We start from the raw sequence: 27,607 nt of genomic DNA, 5'->3' as shown, positions 1-27,607 counted from the left end.
CCTGTTAGCATATGTCTGGCATCTATACATCAATTTGAATAAATTCATTTCATTTTTATTTATTTTATTTTTTTTATGATACACACACACACACAGAGAGAGAGAGAGAGAGAGAGAGGCAGAGACATAGGCAGAGGGAGAAGCAGGCTCCATGCACTGGGAGCCCGACGTGGGATTCGATCCTGGGTCTCCAGGATCGCGCCCTTGGCCAAAGGCAGGCGCTAAACCGCTGCGCCACCCAGGGATCCCTCATTTCATTTTTAGTAGGAGGAGAATAGAGAAAATTATTCTCTATTAAGAAAGGCATTAGAATTCAGAATTTTAAAAAAAAAGAATTCACAATTTAAGAAGTACTCTTGCTGAGACACAAAAAGGAAAAAAAAAGAAAAAAAGTATAAAGGTCTTCCCAATTAGCTCTGAATTGAGCATGTCTTCAGTTGAACATGTGTTGAACATGTGTTGAACCTCACACTATGGATCTGTTTTATAACCCACACAATCTCAATTTAGATGGTCTTTGATTTCTTTCCTTGTGTTTCTTGATTTTTATGTCCATACCTTGGACATATATCCACTTCTTGGAAGCAACTTATCTTCACATTTACAAATGATATAATATGTTAAGAAATCTATGACTTCCTGTACTTTTTGAACAAAGAGTTTTAATGTGAGAGCCCAGAGTAGCACACAGAAAGAGTTCATTTAGCTCATATATTATACAGATAGAAGAACTGAGTTAAATTAGGAATTAAACAACATGACAAACATTTTTTTTTTTTTTCATTCTGTTCACTATCTCTGGAAAGTCTCTGGCTCGATTAGAGAGAAGGCTTTTTACTTTAGCCTTGTGTTCTTGAGTAAGTCTCAACTTCTTTGATATTAATTTGTCTTCATGGGGGTGGTTATGAAAACAAATTGAAATAATTTATGTAAAATGTGGTTTGTAAACCTCAAACACTGCATAAATTTATTGTTTGCTGCAGCTACTGCTATATTGTAACCATGCTGGGTCAAACTGCACTTTTCAACTCCAAATACATCAACATTTCTGTTATTTAAGTGAGTGAGCAATAAACACGGAGGGAGACCTGGGGACAGGGTGGTTAGGAAGAGGAAATAGGAGATTAATGAATGCTGAAAAAGATAGATTATAATTAAGGTTTAGACACAAATATATAAATTGCAAATGTATGATAAAGATTCCAGACATAGTTTCCTCTAATAAGTTTTCGGTCCCTTTTCCACCCACCGCTGTGGCTCTGAACATGACAAAATAAACAAATAACTAGCACCTTCTTCTTTTTTTTCCTTGTAAAATATCCATTGGTTTTAATTTCAAATATGAAAAATCCCAACTTAGTTTATTTGGTCTTACTGTATTAAGTCTTCGGATACACAGAGCTGTGGTTCTAAGATGACTGCTTCTACTTATAGTTGTTTAGGTGAATTTAAAATGTTTAAAAAAGAAAGTAGTTTGCTTCAGGATATCAAGGGCATACATTTGTGAGGCTCCCTGGAACTTTATATTTCTAAAAATTGTTTATTAATTTGAAAATGTCCGGAAATAGGTATAAAATGTTTATTTATGTGAATGAAAAGATGTTGAACCTTTGCAAGGACAACTTCTGAGAAAAAAATTGCAAATGACATTTTCATTCACATAATAAAGTTTTGCATCCAATTTCAGACCCACAATAATAGATTTATAATTAATTCTCTATAAATTTGCTGTGTAAAACAAAATCTCAATGTAAAGGATTAACTACACTGACAATAATATATTGCAAAGAAATTAGAGATTGGAAAAAATAGAACTTAAAATTAGGTGTAAAATGACAAAAAATTTTGAATAGCAAATAATTTATGCAAAATGTGTTACAAAATCTGGTTTGCTAAGTAATTGATACAAGTACTGAGACATTTAGTTTCATTTAAATTAGTAAGAGAGTTTGCTTCTTCCAATTTCTTTTGAGTGTATATTTTCAACATAAAATCTTTAAGTTCATTCTTTAAGCTGCTCTTCAATTTGCCATGATAAATCTGCATAAGACTGACTTTTGTAGATATAATGTCTTTGGAAGAAATAAGAAATTAAAAGTTTGACGTTGTTTTTGACAAATTCTTTTTTTCATTGTTTTTGATTGCGTTTGACCCTTGTTGCTCAACCTATTTTTGATGTTATGAATACAATATGACAACATAAAAAAAGCATTTCTTCTAGTGCAATAGCAATTGAAACTTGTAGTTTTATATTAAAAAACACACAAAAGAATGTGTGCATACCAGAGATAAAATAACAACAATTTCAAACAATAACCTGTGTCAAGCAAACAGCAGAAACAAGTTGATTATTTCAGCCTCTGAAAAGTTAGGTTTTCATAATTCCATTTAAATTAACTTATAATACAATTACATAATCAATATATTATCTCAGGTGGCTTCAAATTACTCTGGGTTGTTTTTCAGAAACTTTAGAGGTGAATCTCATTATGGATGGCAACATAAACAATTGAGAACATATGAGGATGTTTACAGTTTACTTGAGTTATAAAGTTCTCCACCATGGCTGATATCTATATCGAATGAGCTATCAATGTTTAGACTTCTTCCCCAGGAGAGAATTGATGTAGCACATAAAGTGAAGAATTTCACATATTTCTTTTGAGATGTTCCCAAAATATAGCCTCACAATTCTAAATGAAAAGTTGTCTTAAAATCCAGGCACATTTTGCACTGACTTTATGGTTATTTTTAGGTAAACCACTTTAGTTAATTAGGAGAAAATTTGCTAGTGTACAATTATTATACTCTATCCTTCCCACCTTGGCCTGAAAATAATGAAATCTAACAAGTTTTTCTATGTCACTGGCAGCTGCACCTTTTAAGTGTATCAAAGTCTGTTGCTGTGGTTACGGCCTTTGTTTCCAGTGATGTTTTGTCCATGCTTCCCCCTACCCTTGACAATGGGCTGCTCAAAAGAATGAAATAATGAGTCAATTCATTCAGAAATATGTTGTTAAAATATCCCTCTTTATCATTACATTTCACTGCTTAGAAACTAGGCTGTAATTCAAGGCAACAGTTAAGTCTGAGAAGTGTTAAAAAAATCTTTGATTTTTTTTCATTTATAAGAAAAACCTGCCTATGTAATTGAAGAACTTACAAGTCTCAACAATTAAATCCTTTTTGGTTAATGTATTATTTCTGGAACAAGTAGATAAAATTCTACGCAGTAAGCATGATAAAAATCGTGCATGTTTCGCACAGCACAGAATTTTAGAGTCAAGGTTTCTGGGCACGAAAGCAGTAACAAAACAGTCCCTACAAAACTGAGTAACTCTGAATAACACAAGAAATAATTTTTTGTTAATTTAAAATTTTAGAAACTGAAATGTGTAAAGTTTGTAAAGTAAAATGTAATTAAATTATGGTACTGTACATACCAGTTGTTTCTATAATTGAAACTTTACAATATGAAAAATACATTAGCTCTGTACAGTTTTACAGGTAGGTAGGATGAGTTTTGAAAAAAAAAAGATTCTTTTTTTCAGGGTCAGACTCTGTTTAAGTCAAAAAAATACTGCACAACTTAGCTAATTACAAAGTGTAGACTTGAAACAATTCATGTCTTCTTTATTTCATGAATAAATCTTGGATTTTTGTTTCACAGGGGATTTTTGTTGTGTTTTGCTGTTAGAGTCCACAATGAACAAATCTTCCTCATTTTGTCCTGGAGGTTACAAAGTTGGGTGGCAACCCTGGGCTACTGATTAGCTCAGTTAAGCCAGCTGCTGTTTATGGTCACTGATTTGGCCAGCTGTTGTGATTGTGCTCAGATCCACCTCAGTCTCTAGGTGTGTTTCCATCGTATCTTCCTGTGCATTCGTTTCAAAGGACTTATGAGAGAGAAGTTCATGATGCACCCCACAGTAACTTATTGTGGGCTGGTCGTATGCCAGAAAGGTTGACACATTCATTGATAAAGGTATCTGGAGAAAAAATGACATGAGAAAAATCAGTTATAAAACAACAAACCACTTTGGGGGCAAGATTCGATGACTGTGAAGTCCTGACCCCATTAACCTCTGCGATTCTTTTTTTTTTTTTTTAAGATTTTATTTATTCATTCATGAGAGACAGAGAGAGCAAGAGACAAAGGAAGAGGGAGAAGCAGGCTTCCTGAGGGAAGCCTGATGTGGGACTTGATTCCGGGACCCCAGGATCACTCCATGAGCCCAAGGCTGACACTCAACCATGAGCCACCTAGGCTTCTCAACCTCTGTGATTCTGTCTGTGGCTCAAGTGTTCCCATGCTGTCCTACTAATGTCCCTCATTCTTAACGAGGAAGTACAGTGCAACAGCTTTAAAACCTGGCATAGAGCTGCTCAATTCTTTTTTGTTTGTTTGATGATTTTATTTATTTATTCATGAGAGACACACAGAGAGGCAGAGACACAGGCAGAGGGAGAAGCAGGGTCCTCACAGGGAGCCTGCTCATGGGGGACTCCACCCTAGGACCCCTGGATCATGCCCTAAGCTGAAGGCAGACACTCAACCACTGAACCACCCAGGCTCCCCTGCAGCTGCTCAATTCTTAATTAAAATTATCAGGTAAATATTAGCCAGAGTGGTTCTGAAAATGCTACATGCTTTATTGAAAAAATTAGAAAATGCTTTTCCTCACGAGGGTAAAATTGTGGTTTTAGAACTAAGAAAAGTATTATTTGATTATGTCTGGTATTGGAATACAATAGAACAGGGTTCTCAAATTTTATCATGTGTAAAAATCACCTCCCCCTGCTTTATCCAACCTCCCACTGCCCAGAGTTTCTGTTTCAGTAGGTAGGGCCTGAAATTTGCATTTTTTACAAGTTCCAGATGATGCTGGTGCTGTTAATCCACATACCACACTTTGAGAGCCATTGCGGAAAGACAATTGTCTAGGTAAGTCATTCTGGCTCTCCTTACTCAATGATTTCTTAATATTTATTTCACAATGAAAATATTTTGAAATATTATATCTGTAGTTTGATCCATATATCTAAAGTTTACGCCTAGGCAAATCTAGGAAGAATCTATGGCTCCTATGAAGGTCTAAAAAACGCAAAGGATGGTGCTAGTTTGAAGGAAATAGAGATGTAAATGAGGAAGGGACTCCTTTGCAAGTTGCAGCTTAGTGAAAGACACAATTTGAAAGATTTGAGAAAAAAACAGGAGTGACCACTGTGAGTGAAAGGGAAACATACATGTTGCAGACAAAGGATAGTCTGAAATGTAATTAGATGTCAAAATCCAGAGGTTATTCCCATTTCTTTCAAAGAAATAAAAACTTGTTCCAAAAAGTAGATGTGTGGAAACCAGACCCGATTTCTGTTTAAGATCCTAATTACTAATTCATGTTGTTGCATTGCCTTGGATAAAAACTTCTACCATTCTTGTTCGGTGTATGGATAAAATACATTTCTGTTTGAGCATATCAGACTAAATTCTTTTCTGATCTCAGCTGAGATTAGAACCTAGAGCTAAGAAAAATAGAATGTCTAGGTTTTGTTCTTTGGTTAATTCTTTTTTTTTTCCTTTCTCCATGCACAGGAACTCTTTGACAGGTTCTCTTTCCATTCCTGCCCTTCTATACATAGTTATTTTTTCTTCAGTAAAAATCGGTTGAGTAGATATGTTGTTGTTTTCTCTTAAGCAAAAGAATTCACTTCTTTTGAGATTATTGTTTGTTTTTAATATGAACATTTCAATGTATCAATGTGTAGGGTTTAGTCCTTGGAGACAGAAATGTAATCCAGTTCATCAAATTAAATTCCCCAGCAACTCTTCCTATTTATATAGATTTAAAAAATTTTTTGAAGCATACAGTTGTCTGATGTATCAATAAAAAACATCTTACACTTTAGAAAATGGCCAAGATATTGAAATATCATAAAGAAAATAATAGGATGCCTCCAAACATGCTCATTTAAAATAAAAATTCCTGTTGTTACTGATGAAATACTCAGATAACTAAAATATATTGTTATGGAAAAGTAATTGTGCAGCATGAATAGATTTGAGTTATAGGAGGATATGAAAATAGAACTGTTACTGGGTACATGAGTTTTACATTAGCCTCTGGGAAATCAATGCTTTGTAATGTGTTATGGGTCATATATCTGTAGGATTTTATATAGTTGTTCTTATTTGTCATGGAAACTTCTGCTTCCTGGCTTATTTGGAATTAACTCTACTGCAAATAATTTGTAATTTCTATGGTGACGATTTATGAAAAATAATAAACCATGACACATTTATTGTGTGTATGTCCACCACACACACACAATTTCTTGCTTGATTTAATATTTACAGGCTGCTGGTATTCACAGTGCAAGTCCTAATTTGTACCATATCAGTTAGCTCTCATTATTCATTTAAAAATCTCACATATTTTCTTTAGAGAGTATCTTATTTTTATTTTTATTTTATTTATTTTTTTTTAAAGTTTTTTTTTTTTAATTTTTTATTTATTTATGATAGTCACAGAGAGAGAGAGAGAGAGAGAGGCAGAGACACAGGCGGAGGGAGAAGCAGGCTCCATGCACCGGGAGCCTGATGTGGGATTCGAACCCGGGTCTCCAGGATCGCGCCCTGGGCCAAAGGCAGGCGCCAAACCGCTGCGCCACCCAGGGATCCCGAGAGTATCTTATTTTTAGATGTGCCTTATATAGTTCTATTTTTTCAATATCAAGTCATATTTTCCATTTTAATATTTCTGAAATTGGTATGGAACTTAAAATCAGTTTAAATGTTTAACATGTATTTTCTTCTGTGCAGTTGAAAGTGATTCTTAAAGTTAATAACATCTTAATATCAAGAAAATAACATAGTAAGATGTATCAGTTAGTAGAATTTAAGCAGCTAGGCATATTTGAATATAACATCACAGTAGATTTTCCTAGGATGACTTAAATGATATTGGAAATCTAAGAGTTAGCAAGGGATATATTCACATGTATATTTATAAGACCACATACATATTTTGAAGTACATATATACACAGTATATTGCCATATCCATAAATACACACACACACACATATATAATCTTGTTGTCAATTACTTAAGATTTTGAAATCATTTAAATCAGGTATGAAAAATACAAATTTTGGTGATACACTGGTTGTGGACAATTTTAAATAACAATAATTTTGTATTTGTTATTTATATAAGATGTATATAGATATGCTACATATTATATATTATAATGTATATTTTAAATACTTTATTTACTTTTAGAGAGAGAAAGTGCACAGGGGGCGAGGCAGAGGAAGAGGGGAGAGAAAATCCCAAGCAGACTCCACACTGAGTGTAGAGCCCCACATGTGGCTCAGTCTCAGAACTCTTAAGATCATGACCTGACCTGAGCTGAAGTCAAGAGTCAGACACTTTACTGAATGAGCCATCTAGGTACCCCAAAATATGCATTTAAAGAAGTGTCTTAATTCTTTTTCTTTTTTTAAAATTCTTTTTCAAAATGGACTTGCTAATGACTTTATTCTTGCTCATCTTGATGACTCTACTTTTGTTTATCTGCATAAGCTAGTTTTTAAGACTAGCCTTGAGTTTTGCTAGGGTAGCTGCAATTTAATGTGTGTTTGGGGATGGTTTAACATTTGTTTCAGCCCTACCAAACATGAGCTTTTTGTACAGGCTGGTAATTTTACTTACAGTCAAATAGATATGTCTTTGGTATCATTTGAGTTATATTAAATGATGGAAAATATCTTCCCTGCTGGCTTGTTTCCCATCTTGAAAATTTTATTACTAATTACTATTTTGATTTCTAAGTATTGAGGCATTTGATAAAAATGGAAGTATTATATGATGAGAAATAGGGTCAGTAATTATCACTATTACTATAGCTTGGTTCCCTGGGAGAATGTCAGAGTTGGCCCAGATGTTACCTCAGGTTCTACCTTAATGTATTTAGGATTTTTGGTTTCTCTGTCTAGCTACTTGAGCAGCTGTGGTCATTTGTTCCATATCAACAGCTACCTAGACATGCTTCTAACAGTTTCTTCATTATCATCAGTATCATTCGTTGAGCATTTACTGAGTGCTAGGTATCAAGCTACATGCTGAACTGGGGTCATCTTATTTAAGCTTCCCAATGGCTGCTGTGAGGTAAATATAATGATCCCTACTTTACTGTTGAGAAAACTAAGACTTAGATAATTTATGTAGTTTAAAATCTCTTACCTGGTTGAGTTGCAGAAGTAGTTGCCTAACTTCTTAATCACTACACTTTACTCCTGATTTATCACTTTATCTAACCTGTACTGTCTCAGGAGTCTAACATTGTGTTAAGCACCAGTTCTCAACATTTGAGTCTTATTTCCAATAGGGTGTTCACACTGATTTCCTGTGCTGTACCATAGCTTTATGGTACTGATTTGCACACTGAGTTCTCAGTAAATAAACTGTTTATCATGGATTTATTATGTGGGTAGATGGTAACAGCTCAAAATCAGAGCTCTCTGGTCTTACTAAGTTCATATTGGTTAATACAGTGTGAGAAGAGAAGTGTTTAATCTTTTTGGAGAACATTCTGGACTGGGACAGGAATTTTATATTACTCCCAGATCCAAATATGTACAAGATTGTTTAGGGAGACTTTTAAGAATTTTAAAGCTAAATTTCTGTGTTGATTTGGAAATAGATAGAAATTTTTCCTATTATGTGATGTTAAGTTTTTTCTGTTAATAAAAGATGCGAAAAGATAGAAACCTTAATCTATAACTTGATTATTTTGTTTTATATTATATGATACTTGTTTTATTTCTTTCTGTATGTAAAAATAGTTATAGATAGGTGCTTGCCAAAAGCAGAAGTAGGGAAATGAGAAACAAAAATGAATAAGACATCATTTCTGCTCTTTGGAAAAATCTGGGAGAAATAGATAAATAATGCAAAGAGGGAAGGAAGACAATGGATGGGGTGAGCTGGGAGACAAGTAATTGCATGTATATATAAAGAGATATATATTCGTGTGTGTGTGTGTGTGTGTGTGTGTATTTATATGTATATACATACTCTGCTCTGATTTGCTGATTCTACCAATTATATCATCCTTTGTGGTTTCCTTAACAAACTTGCCACCTTTCTTGTTTGGAAATAATGTTGTTATTTTGCAGTATATTGGCAAGACTCAGTTTTGCTGAGTAGTGATTTAAAATTTACTTTTATAGACTCCTCCAGAGATAATATATTTTACTTTGAAACTAATTTATCTGTTTGAAGAGCAATCTATCTTTTAGAACTCTTTAGCATTCTAATGGTTAATTCGTGTGAGTACATCAGACTGTTGGATCATTAATTTAAATTATCTTGATTCTACTAGTAATTTAAAAAATTTTCTAGGGAATATTTAATTAAGAGCCTGATTTTATGTTATGCTATCTTTAACTTAAAAAAACTAATTTTATACTTCTAAATTATTAAATGTAATCCAGAATTTGATACCCAATTTTAATATTTTTGTAGAGCAAAGTGCCAACTAAAGTAACAATTGCTGGCACACCTGGATAGCTCTTGCTTTTGGCTAAAGTCATGATCTCAGGATTGTGAAATGCAGCCCTGTGGTGGGCTCTGCACTGGGCATGGAGCCTGTTTGAGATTCTCTCTCTCTCCAAAAAAATGAAATAAAAAATAAAAAATAAAATAACAGTTGCTATCCTGATATCAAAAATATAGGATAAGGAGGCAGGGACTCAATATGATTTTGAAAATTTTCAAGTGTCTGGAACTTAAGAATAATGTGATATAAAATATTATATAAAGGATGATGATAATTCTTTTAGTGCCTTTTTGTGTCAAAAATACATTATAGTGAACTCCAGCACAGCGAAATCAGAAAGTGAAAAAAAATCAAATTTCATTTAAAAGGTCATAGTTCTCCTTGCACCAAAATGCATTTAGAGTAAAAGGAAAACAAATTGTGGATTTTATATGTGTTTTGCCAATTTATAATCTTGTTAGTGTCCCCACTCCACCTAAGTAATGGGGAGAATCTTATAAAATACGGGTCCATTTTTCTTTGCAATTTTAGAAAATATATCTTAAATATTTCAATGATGTTATCACTTGTGAGTGTATTTACCTTTACAAAACAATATATTTCTATTCCAGCTTTGCAATAAGAAAATAAGTAGGGGTAGGCTATATATACATTGGTTTTCATAAATTTGCCTGCTAGTATATAAAAACCAGATAGAAGAATTCACATATTGATTTATTTCCTTCAACAAAAATTTGCTGACTGCCTCTCCAAGGCCTGGGGCTGTGTGTTAGATGCTAGAGATACTCCACATGCTTGTCCTGAAGGCTTCTAGATGGAACATAAACCATTCTAACATGCTTAGCAAGTGGAATGGAGAGGACTCCATAGAGGAAGAGGGTTTCTCTGTTCCCCAACTGGCATTTCTGTCTTACTCATTTATTCATTCTTGTTGCTCTCTTCTTCCTTGAATTATCAAGGAACTTCCTCAATACTTTTATGATATGTTTATTTTGAAATTCTGTCTCCTATGGTCTTTATTTGTGCATATATTTTATCTTAGACTATAACCTTCCTAACCACAAAAATCTATGACTAACCACATTTCTCTGTGCCTTATATGAGTTCACATGGTCCTGAAACATAATAAGCACTAAATATGTACCCATTGAATGAATGAATGAATGAATGAATGAATACATGAGTGAATGAGGTAGTAAAGTATAGTAAGTATAGGCTAAGAAGAAATTAAAAACACTCATCCCAGGATAACTGGGGTTTATGGGAACTACATGCCAAAGAAAATATGCTATTATCTAATGACATGAAGACCAGGCCATTATGATTCTAGGATAGAGGGCCACAATGAATTTTCAAAAATCCATACTAATGATGAGGTACATAGCACTTCATTATAATGTTTAAAATCCTTCTTTAATTTTTATTTTATTTTAATTATTTAAATTTTATATTATTAATTTTACCTTAAAACATATTGTATTTTGTCATATAAAACATTAGTTATAAATTTGAAATACATAAATTTTTAAACAGTATTAAAAATAAAATAATTATTCTTAATTTGGTGATTTTCCTCCTATAAATTTCAGAATGTATATCTGTGCTTTGTCCTTTAATACCTCTCACACCTGCATTTTTCAAACTCTTTAGTGCTCCCTAAAAACACAGCCCATGATCTCCAAGAGTTTGGTTCACCTGCCAGATTAGCTCTCCCAGTAATGGACTCTGCTCAGGATCCTTCTGTGTTAACCTGTTTTATTTTTGTAGTGCCAGCGAAAAGTGATGTTTCTCTTTTACTGAGGCAAAGCAAAATGCCCCAAACTGTTTTCATTTACATGCAAATCTTTCTGCACAGCTCGATGCCTGCTAAATTGGCACTGTTACCAGGTAAAGTGATGGGGCCCAAATTGAGACTATGACTCAAAGGCCCTACTGATCTAATGCTGTTTCCAAACCTGTTTCTTCATACTGTTGTGCAATGAGGTGCAGTTGCTAATCAGTTTAAAAACAATCTCCTTGTTTTTCTCTCCCCACCTCCAGAAATTGTAGTTAACAATAATCCACTAAAGGATCTTATAATGATAATACAGCAGTTGATATTTTTGATATAGTTTGTGTAAATCTGTGAATGAATGAAAATCACCGATTGCATTCAGCACTTCAAAACAGAAAACAATGACAGTGTTTAGTACTGCTGCAGATGTGACTGGTGAAAGAACTCTGTATATGTGAATGACAGGGCATTTTAGTCTCATGGTGAGGTACTATATGGGATTTCGCTGAACATTGGCATTTATATTTGGTTTTCTGTCATGATTTCTGATATCCTACTTGCTTTCCAACTGTTTTTTTTTACTACCTACTAGCTTACTGGAGTTTTGACGTTCTTCATAAAATAGGCTGTCCATTTCTGACATGCCCAATCTTGAGAACTTCTCCTACATTGGCAGGACTTTGATACCCAGGTTTCTTATGGGTTCTCATTTCTATCTAGGACCTAGAGGGCAGCATCTCAGGATTCCCTAAATCCTAGTATCTGTCTTCCAAACAAGCTTTCAAATAATGTTATTATTTACTGCTTAGAAAAGAGTCTCTTCAACTTAATTTTGAAATTAATTCAGGTTTTGGCTGAGATTATCTCCAAACTAAATGAAACAATATTCTATATACATCTGCTAAATTGCATAAAAATCTTGCCCTTAGGGATTTAGTTCAAATAATACTTCTTTTATGAAAACCCCTCAGATAATTTGATTCTGTAGGGATGAGTTCCTGCTATGAATTTCTTCAAATTTAAATATGTGTAAGTAACAATATGTACCATTTTTTCCATCCATCCACCCACCCATATATCCTTTAGTATTCTTGGATACTGAATGAACAAAATCAATTCCTTGGCCTCACAAACAAGCAGTAAATTACCATTTTTCCTGGGTGGGTGGCAGTGTGTTTAGGTTATGGTGGGAATGAAGAGAAAGATCTGCCTTTTCTCTAAGCCTTTATATAGGTAACATGTTGGAGCTGGCCCACTTGGTTTTATTTATATATTGCTTTTGTTTCATGTATATTAATATATTCTCTCTAGACTATGAATTTTATAGAGAATAAAGATTTTTCAGAGGTTGCACAGGCTTATATATTAGTAAAATTTTGAAAATTCTCATTAGTGGAAAGACTGGCAGTGAACAAAACTACTTCTTACAAAGTTTACATTTATATACTTATGTTTGTAATAAAGACATAAGGTCTTTAGATAAGGATGAACTACTAGATACAGTTAATCTATTATAAATAATTCAGTAATATTTAATAATTGTCAATAGATTACTGATTAACTTATTTCAGAATTTTATATGACACAAAGATAGTAAACTTTATTTTTTAAAAAATATTTTATTTATTTATTTGAGAGAGAGAGAGAGAGAGAGAGCATGCATGAGCAATGGGGAAGGGCCAAGGGAGAGAATCTTTAAGCAGACTCTCCACTGAGCTCAGAGCCTGGTGTGCGGGGTCTTATTTCACACCCCATGAGATCGTGACCTGAGCTGAAACCAAGAGTTGGAGGCCTAATCAACTGAGCCACCCAGGCACCCAAGATAATTAAAAAGTCAGTCCTGCTAATATAGCTTTTATTATAATACTGTAAAATACTTCTTGTTAACATTTAAATGAAGATTAACTTCTAACTTGCATTAGCACCTATAGATTATATAAGGAAGGAATGACTATCATTGTAATGACTGGAAGTAATGGTAGAGGTGGGGAGTATCTAGCTCTTTTTTTTTTTTTTAAAGATTTTATTTATTTATTCATAGAGACAGAGACAGAGAGAGAGAGAGAGGCAGAGACACAGGCAGAGGGAGAAGCAGGCACCATACAGAGAGCCCGACGTGGGACTCGATCCTGGGTCTCCAGGATCACGCCCTGGGCTGCAGGCGGCGCTAAACCGCTGCGCCACCGGGGCTGCCCCGAGTATCTAGCTCTTATCAGAGTTTACCTACATTGTCTCACTTAATTTTAGTCTCTCTCTCCCTTTTCAGTTTCACCTAGCATTTACAAACTGTCATCTTTTAGGTTCATTTTGTCACCTTACTGCATAGGCTATATAGTATGTCTGTCTTTAGCTTCTTAGTCATAAACTGAATAGTTGTATCTTTGATCAAACTGAATAGTTATATCTTTGATCGGGGTTATGTGACCAGCCGCATATATGTGCAGATAATCTTTTTACAACTATGGCTTTGATCAAGCTAATTAAAAATAAAGTACATAAAGGGAAAATGTGAAGTGTTATATATTAATGGTCCATTTTGTTTCATTAACAATATATTGATTTGGTTTTAACTCAAAGTTCAAAGTAGCTATCAAATGTTGTTAAAAAAAATCAAAATGTTTTGGGCCATATTAAGACAGTAAAGCTCAAGCCTGAGGTTGTATAACAGTCTTCATTATCATTAGGATACCTTAGAGAATTTGTTTTAGCTCCTTTTAACATGGCTGGACATCGATGATATACAAGACACAACTTTGAAATAATACAAGTGAATTTTATGTAAGAGCTTTTATTATTGTTTCTTTTTTGTTAAGTCCCATAATATATACTGCTAATCCATGACCAGAATGATACAAGATAAGTGATGAAGGAAAGGATTAACCTCAATTTATAGATGTATCAGATAGATTCTTTATGGGATACAGGCTTCTTTGTGAAAAAGTTTAATCTTAAGCCATCATGGATAAAATTAAGAATTCATCATTTTGCATTCTGTTATCTAAATATCTGTTATCAAACATCAAGATTTGGAAGGAGAAACTGATATGAACCTTTCAAAAATAAATGATTAAGGAAATCTAATGTAGGGATTAGGAAATCTAAACTAATCTAAGGTGTCAAAATGATTTTTATAATTTTCTCATGGCTATTAAAGAAGTTCTTCAGTGAATGAAATTTTGAATAGAATTATAAATAGATTTGTGTGTTTGTTTGTTTTTTTTAAACAAAGCTCACAACCCTGAGATTAAGACTTGAGGTGAGATCAAGAGTCAGACACTTAACCAACTGAGCTACCAGGCACCACAGAATTATAAACAAAATTATAAATTAATATACTCTTAATATCTGATTTTGTCCTCTCAGGTTTAGTTTTAAAATCTATTAATAAGGTTCTGACATTACATGAGATAATACATATACACATAGTATATTATATATTATGTATAATTTAAAATATATAAGTATACATTATATATAAGCATATTTTATGTATATAAACATAGTATATGTCTGTGTACACATGTGTGTGTATATACACACACATACAACTTGGTAATGTTTCGTGACTTTTTCCCAATAGGAGCATCTTTGGTATCTTTTTCCTATTACCCTTTCTTACTAGTGAGTATTTGTGGAATTCTTACTTCAGGCATAGAATTGTGTCAAACGTTTGAGGATAATTCAAGGCACAATAGATATGAGGATAAATTGTCTTCGTCACTGAGCTTTATTCCTTATTTATAATATATGAATATGAAGTTTAAAAATCAATAAACTTGAGACTGGTTATGAGTATAGATACAAAGAGAGAAGGCTTTTGGTGTATGATATTTTGTGCATATTTGTAATGAAACACTGGAGCCTCTGATTTTACCATCTTTGAGAAATTTTGTCAAAACAAGGCAACTCTTTTTTGAACTGGTATTGATTTTGGAAAATGATTATATTATCAACTAAATTTACCATGTGTCTCTTTCATCCTATTGATTAAATTTTTCTTACCTTTTATTTTTATTCTCTTCTCATATACTTTTCTTTTTAGCTTCAGCTTACATTTTAATAAAATATTTGTAGCTTATGTAAGTAAATCATATTTTTAAAAGTATAAGTAATGGGAACCATTCCAAATGATGGGGACAACTAATGTATTTTGAATGACTTATTTATTTTCAATGATTTTATAAGTTTTTATCATAGGACATGAAATTGGGACACATCTAAGTGACAGGGTAGGAGCAAAGCTACAATTTCTTAACTAAATGTACTAAGATCTTACTGTTGAACTATAATTACTAGTAAGTGAATAATGCAGGTTTTCTTAGCTTCTTCTGAAGGATAATTTAAAAATATAAATTAAGAATGGAAAAATTCTAGAAAATAAGAACATTTCACATATAATCCAAATGTAGTTAAAATTCTAAGAACATTGTTGAAATATTGTGTTGTGGTAGACAATGAAAAGTAACACGATGGAATAGGGTCATTCTGTTTTAGGGATAGTGATGGCAGGAAAATAAAACTATACTTTTTAGCATTGAGACATTTCCTAGATGGTAGCCTCATGAAAGAACATTGAAAAAGTTATTGGATCTGTCTGCTGACCATTATAGTGATTGTTCCTCACAGTGTGTTCAGTTGAAAAGCAGCCATGTGGCTTATATATGTGTCATGGTTCTGGGGCTACATCTTAGGCCTTTTCTCTTTACTTGAGGACTTTAGCAGCATGGTTTTGAAGAAAGGAAGACTCTCTGATAAATTAGATAGCTCCTATGGGTATTTAAAGGGATTCAAAGTTTAAGAAGTTTAATAACTCAGAAGTCTTTCTACCAGCTCAGTGATCCCCTGATGACACTTGCCACCCCGATCCTGAGGTGCACAGCTGCTTTATTGTCACACAGGCGGCTTCTGTCAGAATGCGAGACTACCACAGAAATGCCTGCCTGGTTCAGCATTCAAGTTACACTTTGCTCATGAGAATTTAATTAATATAGGAAGTTGATGGTTTCTGGTCACCGAAATCTGGTCAGTCTCTTGACTCATAATATTATGATTCATCCCCTGGACTACTCAGATAAGAGGTGCTTCTCCCAGGTCCAGGACTTGACACCTGATCTTTAAAGATCTCTTTTAGCACTCAGTGTCTGAAATTTTCTTCTCTGTGCTGATGCAGAATAGATACTTTATCTTCAAAGAAAACCCCACATATTTGGGGGGAGCCAATGCCCTTCCTGGAAATAATATATCTCCACCTCATTCCTTCAGAAATTTCTTCTCCTGTGGATCAGCTGAGCAGTTCATAGATTTGGTGAGTTCCTAAGAGGACTGTAGAGTAATTGAGAATTTGGGAGGAAAGAAAATGATTCTCAACCTCATGGTGCAGTAAATGCATTTCTGGAGACTGGAGCCTTGAGTGTAGCCCTTATCCAAATCTGCTTGGGGGTTTAGGGTTTTCAACTTATGCCACGAGTGATATTGATTAAGCATTTTCTGCCTTGCCCATTAGCTCTCCCTTCTGCTTAGTGCTGCAGTGAAATCACAATTTGTGCCATGGAAATCACTGAGACAATAAATCTAGCACTTATGACTTCAATGCATTATTGAGAAGAGAGCACAGATGGACTATAAGGGAGCAAGCAGTTGTTCAAACCAACTAATATCTTTGATAATTAATAAATGTAACAGGGGAAATGAACAGCAAAAGGAGGAGTAACTGTTCTAATTTTTAACTAAAATGCAGCATAAAAATTCTTTTATTTGCAATTTTGAAAAATTCTCTCTGTAGCTTTCACAGAGAACCTTTTGGTTCCTGACACTGCTGACTGCAATCTCAGTGACATTGGAATGGGAAGAGAATTAACACATTCCATGTCATCTGTAGTCACTTTGGGTCCAGCTTAAATTTCTACCCCATGTGATATAAGTATTCCTATTTGTTGAACACCAGCTAGGTTTCAGGAACTATTCTAGGTGATGGTAATTTAATGATAACTGAAGCATGGTTCCTGTTTTCAAGGAGCTCCCAGTCTTTAGGAGGAATCCAACATCTAAATATATAAACAGTGAGGAAGCTCAGTCTTTATGCAGTGGCCTCAGAGAGGGCATGATCTGCTCTGCTAGGCTGGGGTCAGGAAACTCTTTAGAAAGAGTACTTCTAAGCTGAGCTTTGACGGAAGAAGAAACTCACTAGGAGAAAAGCAGGAAGATCATCCCAGATAGAGCCACAGGGGCATGACAGATGGCTGGTCAAGGGACCAAACTGCTCAAACTGGCAGGAGCAAGTTATGCTCGTGGAGGAGCAACAACAGGTCTACGTACAGTTTATGAGAATACAGCAAAATGGTAGGTGAGAGGTGATGAGGGCCTGAGGTCAGGTACAGGTACTAGCAGTGAGGATGGAAAGGAAAGGGTCAGTCAGCATCACTTACCCCTGGGCTAGTTCAATAACCTCTCCGAGCCACAATATTGGTGTTGGCTAAATGGATATAATAATCTCTACCTTACAGTTTTGTTGTTAGCACTAGAGATAACATATATGTGATTCCTGGAATAATAAGTTCCCAGTAAGTGAAAGGGATGATTATAATATTACACCTGATTGATTGAAACACTCCATCATGTCCTGTGTTCTTTTTCTACATAGTTCACTGCTTGTCACTTTCATATCATTGTTCAATATATGGCTGAAATGAGCTCAGAGAATTAAGCATTTTTAAATGCTTCTGCCAACAGTCATTTTTCCAATAATTATTACTGTTGCCACATTAATCTATATTTGAGATGCAATTAAATTGAAGTGCTCAAAAATTTATAGTCTCCGTCTATCAGAACTGAAGAAAAGAGAGAGAAACATTTGGACATTATTAGAATGGTTGGATTATTAGTGAAACGTATTATAGTTCAAATATCAAATATCCAACTAAATTGAAAGGATTCAGAATTGTCTTTCTAGAGTGGGATACTGATTTACTCTTTAGCTTTAGACATGTTACTTCTTCTTTTCTCTGAACATCTATAAAATGAGGAAGATGATGCCTACTGATTAAATACCAATGATCAGGCTTTAAGCATAAGAATGACAAATAATAAAATAATAGCTTTCCTCTCTGAGGAGAAAAAAATTTGTTTCAGCAAATCTGCTGGTTTTTTGAAACCCTACAATAGGAATTCTATCCATAGTCCAGATTTCTTCATTAACCTCAATTTCTCCAAATGTATTCCTGACTTCCACAATTTTGTTCCATACCTCAGTGGTTTTGTTTTAAATTATGAACAGCAAAATCTCTGTGAAAGGTAGAAATTAACCTGCTGATGTTTCTTTTTCCACCCCCATATAGATGCTGTAAGATAAGTGGAAAAATACAATTTCAAAACCTAATCCAGCAGAAAATGTCTCTAACCTGCAAAACAATCTACTTGTTTATGTAACACAGATGATTTTTTTTTGTCTTGAAAGAGAGGGTCTCTTTATAAAGAAGTGCAAGCATTTGGAGTTATCACTCATCCTGGTTTCCTCTTGCTACCTCTTCCCTGCTACTCTGGATCCTACCAGGAGTGAGGTTAAATTCTACTTATTATATGAAGCCTTTAGAAAAAAACAAAACCCAGGAACTTCTATAACCATGCTTCTCTGAACTGTAGCAATTTGTTCTTTTACTCCTTCCCCAATACTTCATATGAGCTGCTATGTTAGTGACTATCTTATGATGAATTATGCCTATCTTCCCATTTTTATCATACACACTCGAAAGCAACTACTTTGCTTTTTCTATTGTCTTTCTTGGTCCAGAGGAGATATCTGTAGATTTATTGGCTTCCTCAGGGCCTTCCAAACCCAGATATACAAATTTTACCTGAAATTGCACATCTCCTAGATCTTATATTTAGGCCTTGCTCTATCGCTGTGTTCCTTCTGTACCTGTGGCAGAAAGTTGGCAGTGAGCTGGGCCATGGGCACTCATATCTGTGTTTATGGTGGTTTCTTTAATCCCTAGGATTCTTCCCTTGTGTTTATAAATCAGACTTTCTTATGCGCAGCATGTGCTCATAAATCAATCTCAAAAATATCCCCCCACAAAAAATATGGCCAGCAGAGCATGAGGGAAACCAAACTGGGAATGCAAATCTTATCTCTAGAGCTTATAAATATGGATTATGCCTTGCTTCTCCAAATATTATGAATTATTGGTGACTTTAAATTCATGGTGTAGGTTCTAGTTGAAGTGGATTAAGAGTGTCTTAGAAATTGTATTCCAATTTAAGAAAATTCTTAATGGGAGCCAAATTATACCAATATTCTAAGTCACATAATCAAATGAAGTGCTCTACTGTAGTGCATTGGCATTTTCTGTTTCTTTCTGCTTTTGCATTCTCATAATTATATTTGGCCTGCTAGACTCACCCTGAATTTTGAAGATTGTGATGTTAAGATGACAGCAGAAAAAAATTTATAAACCATAATAGTTGCCTTGATTCTGTTTTTCTAAATTATTTAGGAGTAACATTTTGTTGCTCTCTCTCTCTCTCAGTCACTTCCCTGCTGACTTCTTCCTTCACCTTCTTAGAGACACAAATGCACACAGCACGCACACACACACACGCACACACACACTTTATGGAAGTCATGCTTTAAAGCAGTCATGCGTTAGGACTTTCTACAGTGTTTACTGACTAGTTAGTAGGCACTGTAGTTGCGGTGTCTCAGATATAGATATGAATCTCTTTGGGACTTGGAGTTCCACTGAGAGAAAGGAATTCTTTACTGGGCTCAGCAAAAACTCTGAAAATGGTGTTCTTTAAAGGGGGGACTTTCAGATACTTTTATATGTGATGGTTAGTCCTGAGGGAAAAATCTGTAAACTGAGGATTGGATAACTTGGATTCATTTGGTCAAAATGTGACCTTGGCCTATGACCTCATATATATGTCCTACTAGTTCACATTGATCTAAGCTAAAGATAAGCTTGAAATGGAATTTTCCAAGTTCTTTATGTGTTTTTTATTATAAATCATTCCTGCTCTCATTCTCCTTCCTCTCTCCATTCTTCCCTTCCTCTTACCCTTATTAATCATTTCATCCATTCAGTAAATTATCATTGAAGACATATTATGTGTCAGCTACTATCCCCTAGGTACTAGTGAGATGAGTAAATAAATAAAAATAGATATTATAGTAAGAGGATATACATTAAATAGTCACATAAAGATATAAACTTTGATGTTGGTTATGGAGGAAACATACAGGGAACTAGTCTTGCAGGATGGTACATTGTGGAAGGTTTCCCTAAAAATGTTCCTTGAGCATTGAGATGAGTGAACAGGTGAGTGAGTGAAGGTGGGAGGATGAATGCGTCAAGCCAAGGTAAGATGGCAAAAACTCAGAGACAGGCATGGGAGGAGGATCCAGAATAGTGGAACTGGAGACTACAGGGACAGGACTGAGGAGGGGGCAGGGATTATTTATTGGAGGGATTAGAAATGGCAGTGAGTGAGAAGGTATTAAGGATGTTTAGGTTTCTGGATGCACAAATGTCCTGATTTGGAGGGTATTCACTGAAATAGGATACACGCAAGGGAATGGGTTCATAGTTGCGTTGGCTGCGAGTTTGGTGTCAGATATGATAAAGATATAGAGATTTTGACATAGCATAATGGAGATATTGGAGAGAGACTCTGTTCAATTCTGGGGCTCAGAAGAGAAGTTTGAGCCAAGAGTAGTCAGCATAACAATCAGAGAATATATCAACTGATTTTGTTTGTTTTAGCAGGGCATTTTTCTAAAGGTAAATTCAACATTTCTTTTTAAATATTTTCTTTGTTTATGTTGTAGTATTGTTATTTACTCCCTTACCAAAATTTACAATTCAATATTAATATTGTTCATTATTATTTTTAACTATAGTCACCATGCTGTATATTAGATCCATTATTATTTTAATGCTTTATTTATTTTTAATGTAATATGACTATGAAAAATTATATTTACATTTAATTTTTTGAGAAACACTCTGGATTTTGAAAATCAGATTTCTTTATATCCATAAATGAACCTGTCTTACTTTAGAAGGATAAGGGCTCCATTCTAATGGAGTCCTGGAAATCAGTTTTTTTGAGCTATGGTTATATATATATGTTGGTCTCTTTACATGTTTCTCTGTGGATTATGGATTGTGATGCAGGTATATTTCTTATCTCCCTTGCACTAATCAGCAGAATTACCCACGCAAGTTTCCAACCTTGCTAAGACTTCATTATTCATATATTGAAGAGAGGATTGCATTAACATGATCTCCAAGATTCAATCTGGCCTTAAGAATCTATGATTTTAAGAAATTTTTAGCACTAATTTTAAGAAAATAGGAATAAGGATGAGGAGAGATACTTGCTTTAAATCCTAGGAAAGTTTTAGATCTCTGGAGGAATTGAATCTTCTGAAATTATTCAGGATATAGTAAAGGGGAGTTTATATTTAAAAAAGAAATCTTTCTACACATACTGTAAGATGGCTAAATTGCTGCTAAAAATGTGAAATGGAGGTGAGCAACATTTCCAAAGGCAGTAAGTAGTGCTACATTTTACTGGTAAGTTTTATCATTCTTTTCAAAAAAAACAAAATGAAATAGAGATTTAAATAAAATGGAGAAAAAGGAAATTGCATGTGCAGATGTAAAATACCATCTGTGCATCTGGATCCATTCCATGCTTCACACCTCGGTGAAAGAAATTATTGATTGAAAGCTCAGATTTTGCTGGCTAGTTGTAAAAGCTTCCTGTGTTGCTTATCATGTATTTTAAAAATAGGTGGCTTTGACTTTGTCAGTTAATTTTAGCCCCATTTACTTGGGCCTCCTAACTCAGGAAGCATGCTTTTAGTAAACCTACAATTCAATTAATATTCAACTCAATTAATGTAATGAGCACTTACAAGGTGCCAGGCAACATGTCAGGCACTTTGCAGTAGCTCAATCTTCCAAATGTTCATTATAGCTTTTCTCTTGCCTCCTAGTGGCAGCTTGGGTCCCTCTTATTCCCTGGACTGGAGAGCTTCATCTGTATCTTATTTTGACAAAATATTAAACATGGGCAGACAACAAGTATGCAGTCTCATAAAGTTAGAGAAGCTTGTCTTAAGGATCTCCAACTTTACCTCTCTTGTCTTTTTCCCATTTTAATAATGGCAGGTGTCACATTTGTGCTCAACTCTGCTCTCATTACTTCTTGCCATGAATTTAAGTAAAATCGGCACCTCTCTCAGGGTTATTTTTTTCCCTAATCTTATTGATAATTGTGGGATGGAGTACTTGTTCCTGTTAATATAGTTTTAAATGTAGACCACTACTGCTTATGCTTAGAGGTAAAGGGGGATTTGGGATTTGGGATTTGATTTTTTTTTCAAATTTTGATTTTTGGCCATGGTGTTTTACATTAAACTTACTCAGTTAAGAACATATTAAATGCCATTTATTTGCAGAGAAATTCTTAGAAGCAACACGAAGGAGCAAAATTTGTGTCTTTCTCTAAACCGCAGTCACTGCAAATGTATCTTTGAGTTTTTCAGGCACCAACATCTCTGGGAAAACAAACATTATTTGAAGCTCAAAGTAGACACTGCAGGTGCCAAATGCTTCTAAATACTTAAAGAGAGGGGATCAGTTACACAGGTATTTGCTTAATATGTTAAGAGGGAGATAGAGAGCTGCATATTAAATCTGCCTTCTTAAAATACTGGCCATTTTTGTGGTAGTTTGATTTTTAAGTGTGTGAGATCTGTATAAATATAGTAATAAACATATAGAGAATATGTATTCTCAGGAATACAAATAAACAAGGGGAAGACCTCATATATTTTCCTATATATTATATATATTTATATATAATTATATATATTTCATATATATAATGTATATATAATGAAATCCTTTAACTCTTCTCTAAAACCTAGAGTAGTATTAAGAAATGTATTTTGTGTTAAGTGTAGACCTGGTTTAAGAGAGAATTTCTTATGAATGTTTCTCTTTGAATAATAGAATTGTATGTTTTTAGAAGATCATTCACTCTAGCTAAATTTTTTAAATTCTTTTTTTTAAAGATTTTTTATTTACTTATTCATGAGAGACACACACACACACAGAGAGGCAGAGACACAGGCAGAGGGAGAAACGGGCTCCATGCAGGGAGCCTGACGTGGGGCTCAATCACTGCTCTCCGGGATCACACCCTGGACTGAAGGTGGCGCTGAACCGCTGAGCCACCTGGGCTGCCCAACTTTAGCTAAATTTTTATGATAAGGTTTAAAAGTAGTTACTTGGCACTGTTTTGGTAATCTGGTAGATCTGGATATAACTGTGTAAAATAAATATCCGTGTCTAAACAAAAAACAAAATCTCTATAATTAATTACATTTTAGACATCGGGAAAAAGACATCAAAATTTTCTGAGTTAAGCAAACTATAAAATGTGATTGATTTATAAGAATCTGTGCTTCGAAAAGAATAAAGTGTTCTTTTTGTTATGTTTAGTATTTTATCATTTTGAAAACTTTAATTTCTTCCTATCTCTGTTTTGTGTAACTTTTTCTTTGATTACATGATTTTTTGCTCTTGTTCATGTGATTTTAAAAATGGCTCATCACAGGCACTAAGGGGGGCACTTGACGGGATGATCACTGGGTGTTATCCTATATGTTGGCATATCAAACACCAATAAAAAATATACAAAAATAAATAAATAAAAACGGCTCATCAGATATCTTCTACTGTAACTAGATTAATTTCATTTGACTTTGTTTCCTTCACTGAGCTTTATGACAGCAGCTAGTATATTTTTTTCATATTTGCAGATTAAATGGAATATTGACAGACTGGGGTGTTTCATAAAGGTGATGACTAGGAGGGCAAACAATTTAAGTATAAATAGGATTTGTTGGTATGGAGATTAGAGGAAAAATGATTTAAAGGAGGTGATTCTTCAAATAGGTGGAGAAATACAAGAGGATAGAATATTTGTATGTTTCTCCAGATTTCAAAATTAAGACAATGAATGGAATGCATGAGCATCAACTTTGTTTCAGTATAAAGAGTTTTAAAGACCAATTAGAGCTATTAAAATATGGGGCATCTGGGTGGCTCAGTGGCTGAGCATCTTCCTTTGGCTCAGGTCATGATCCCAGGGTCCTGGGATTGAGTTCTGCATCAGGCAAATCACAGGGAGCCTGCTTCTCCCTCTGTCTATGTTTTTGCCTCTCTGCGTCTCTCATGAATAAATAAAATATTTTAAAAAAGAGCTATTAAAATATAATTGCTTTTTTCATTTCCAGGTAGGTTATGGCCGGCCAATTTTTTCCTTTGCAATGCCTAGAACAACCCAAATAAATTACCTATACTTCCTAGAGCTGTAGAAACAATGAGGACTAAGTGAACCAAAATTTCAGGGAGGAAAACCATTCTAAGACATGCTGCTGATAGCCATTTATTTCTTTCCCTGAAGGCATTTACTAATTCTTAGTATAGTCTGAGCATTGGAGTTGGCCCAGGTAGAAGGTGTCTTCTGAGAGTTAGAAAAGCTAGTGGTTGTTTAAGTCAGTGATTGTTCAAGACTGGAATGACAAATTGGAAACTTTTTCCACTGGATGTTTGCTCTGTTCTGAGGTCGTATAAGAAGCAGGGGGGGATAGACTAAAAGCTTCTGAAAGGCAGAGTGAAAGCCTCACCAGGCTTTTGGTATTAGGGAACAAACAAACAAATGAAAGGACTTGGCAGGAGGGATGTACCAAACTCAAACACAGGCCTGAAATCTTCTTGAAGATGTTTGCCAGGGTTTTTTAGCTGTTTAGACCTGAGGATGAGGAAATAAGCCAAACCTTCTGAAAGAATATCTCTTGTATTCTTTAAGGGCTGAGCAGATAAAGTTCCACCAGGCTCTCAGTCAAAATCTAGGGAATGCCAACACTCAGGAATACAAATAAACACAGGGCAAACCACATATATTTTCCTAAAACTGCATCCTACCCCCAACCCAGCTGAATCCTTGATTGGCTTGAGATTACCAGCTCTTTATTTCCCTAAAATAGAAAGGGAGAACCTGCTCTGAAGAAAGATAACATCATTTGAGATTCTGATTCTCCTCTATACATATTTTCTGTTATATGATAAAAGAGTAACTAGACACACCAACAGGCAAAACTGTATGACCAATAATCAAAAGAAAAAAATACACATTTGAAGCAGGCATGTAGATGACCCAGATATTGCAGATAACTAATAGGTCTTTAAAATACTTTTGATTAATTAATATGTTCAAAGTTCAACATATGTTCATATGTCCATCTATGATATCATATATGTCCTCATAGCTCACAATTATGTAAACTAATAGATAATCCTGAAATGAAATTTTCTAAGCTCTTGGTGGGATTTATATTATAAATTACTCCTGCTCTTCTCTTTCCTCCCTCAATTATCTTTCTCTCTTCTTTATTAATTCATTATCCATTCAATAAAGTATCATTGAATATATATCATGTACCAAGTACTGTCCTAGAGGTTAGTGGGATGAGCAAATGAATAGAAATGGATATTGGTATAAGGGGGGCATGACTTTATATATAGAAAACCCCAAAGATTTCACCAAAAACTGTTAGGAATAATAAACAAATTCAGTAGATTTGCAGGTAAAAAGTAAAAAAAAAATAGTATTTTACTATACTAACAACACGTTATCAGAAAGAGAAATTGAGAAAAAATCCCACTTACAATTTCATGAAAAAGAATAAAATACTTGGGAATAAAGTTATCCAAGAATGTGAAAGACTTGTACACTGAAAACTATAAGATATTGATGAATGAAATTGAATAAGAGACAAATAAATGAAAAGATACTCCATGCTCATGTATTAGCAGAATTAATATTGCTAAAATGTTCATACTACCTAAAGAAACCTACAAATTCAGTGTAATCCCTATTATAATTCCAATGACATTTTTCAAGATGTAGAATAAACAATCCTAAAGCCTATATGGAACCACAAATGATTCTGAATAGCCAAAGCAATCTTGAGAAAGAAGATCAAAGCTGAAGACATCATGCTCTCTGATTTCAAATGATATTACAAAGCAATAGTATCAAAACAGCAAGATGGTGGCATAAAAACTAACCCATAGACCAATGGAACAGAACAGAGCCCAAAAATAAGCACATATGCAACGGTCAAGTAGTTTACAACAAAAGAGGCAAGAATATGCAATGAGAGTACTGTCTCTTCAATAAATGGTGTTGGGAAAACTAGATAACCACATGCAGATGAATGAATTAGACTACAGTCTTGTACTACATACAAAAATTAACTCAGAATGGGTTACAGATTTGAAGTAAGACCTGAATAATTATGTCATCTAGAAGAAAACACGGGTGGTAATAAGCTTCTTGACATTAGTCTTGGTAATGATTTTTTGGATCTGACTCCAAAGGCAAGGGCAACAAAGGAAAAAGTAAGTGAGACTACATCAAACTAAATGGCTTCTGTACAGTGAAGATAACCACCAAATAAATGAAAAGGCAGCCTTCTGAATGGGAGGAGATATTTGCAAATCATATATTCAATAAAGGGCTAATATCCAAAATATATAAAGAACTCCTACAGCTCAATAATAAAAAAAATTAAATTAAAAATGGACAGAAGATCTGAATAGACACTTTTCCAAAGAAGACATTCAGATGATCAACTGGCACATTAAAAGATGCTCAATATCACTAATCATTAGGGAAATGCAAATCAAAACCACAATTAAGTACCACCTCACACCTGTTAGAATGGCAACTAGAAAAAGGCAAGAAATAACAAGTCTTGGTGAGGATGTGGAGAAAAGGGAACTCTTGGTTGTGGAAATGTAAATTGGTGCAGCCACATGAAAACAGTAGAGAAGTTCCTTTAAAAATTAAAAATAGAACTACCATATGATCTAGCAATTCCACTTCTGGGTATTTATCAGCAGAATATGAAAACAGTAGTTTGAAAATATATATGCACCCCTTGCAGCCACTCTGGATAACTGTGTGGAGGTTCCTCAAAGAGTTAAAAATAGACCTGTCCTACGACCCAGCAATTGCACTGTTGGGGATTTACCCCAAAGATTCAGATGCAATGAAACGTCGGGACACCTGCACCCCGATGTTTCTATCAGCAATGGCCACAATAGCCAAACTGTGGAAGGAGCCTCAGTGTCCATCGAAAGATGAATGGATAAAGAAGATGTGGTTTATGTATACAATGGAATATT

At 34.4% G+C, this 27,607-nt stretch overlaps 2 protein-coding genes across 7 annotated transcripts in view; one reads left to right on the top strand and one right to left on the bottom strand.

Moving 5' to 3' along the window:
• The window catches only part of CTNNA3 (catenin alpha 3), a 1,674,060-nt gene that overhangs the window by 569,271 nt on the left and 1,077,182 nt on the right, over window positions 1-27,607 (top strand). The window lies entirely within an intron of this gene.
• The window catches only part of LRRTM3 (leucine rich repeat transmembrane neuronal 3), a 164,217-nt gene continuing 137,252 nt past the window's right edge, over window positions 643-27,607 (bottom strand). The window contains exon 3 of the mRNA XM_025986732.2: window positions 643-3,989. Within this exon, the coding sequence (XP_025842517.1) occupies window positions 3,780-3,989 (210 nt within the window). The 3' untranslated portion in view covers window positions 643-3,779. The remainder of the gene's footprint in view (window positions 3,990-27,607) is intronic.

Source organism: Vulpes vulpes, chromosome 4 (assembly GCF_048418805.1).
Source record: "Vulpes vulpes isolate BD-2025 chromosome 4, VulVul3, whole genome shotgun sequence".
NCBI classification, from domain to species: Eukaryota; Metazoa; Chordata; class Mammalia; order Carnivora; family Canidae; genus Vulpes; species Vulpes vulpes.
The sequence above is the reverse complement of the archived record's forward strand: the minus strand, read 5'-3'. Positions and strand labels throughout refer to the sequence as shown.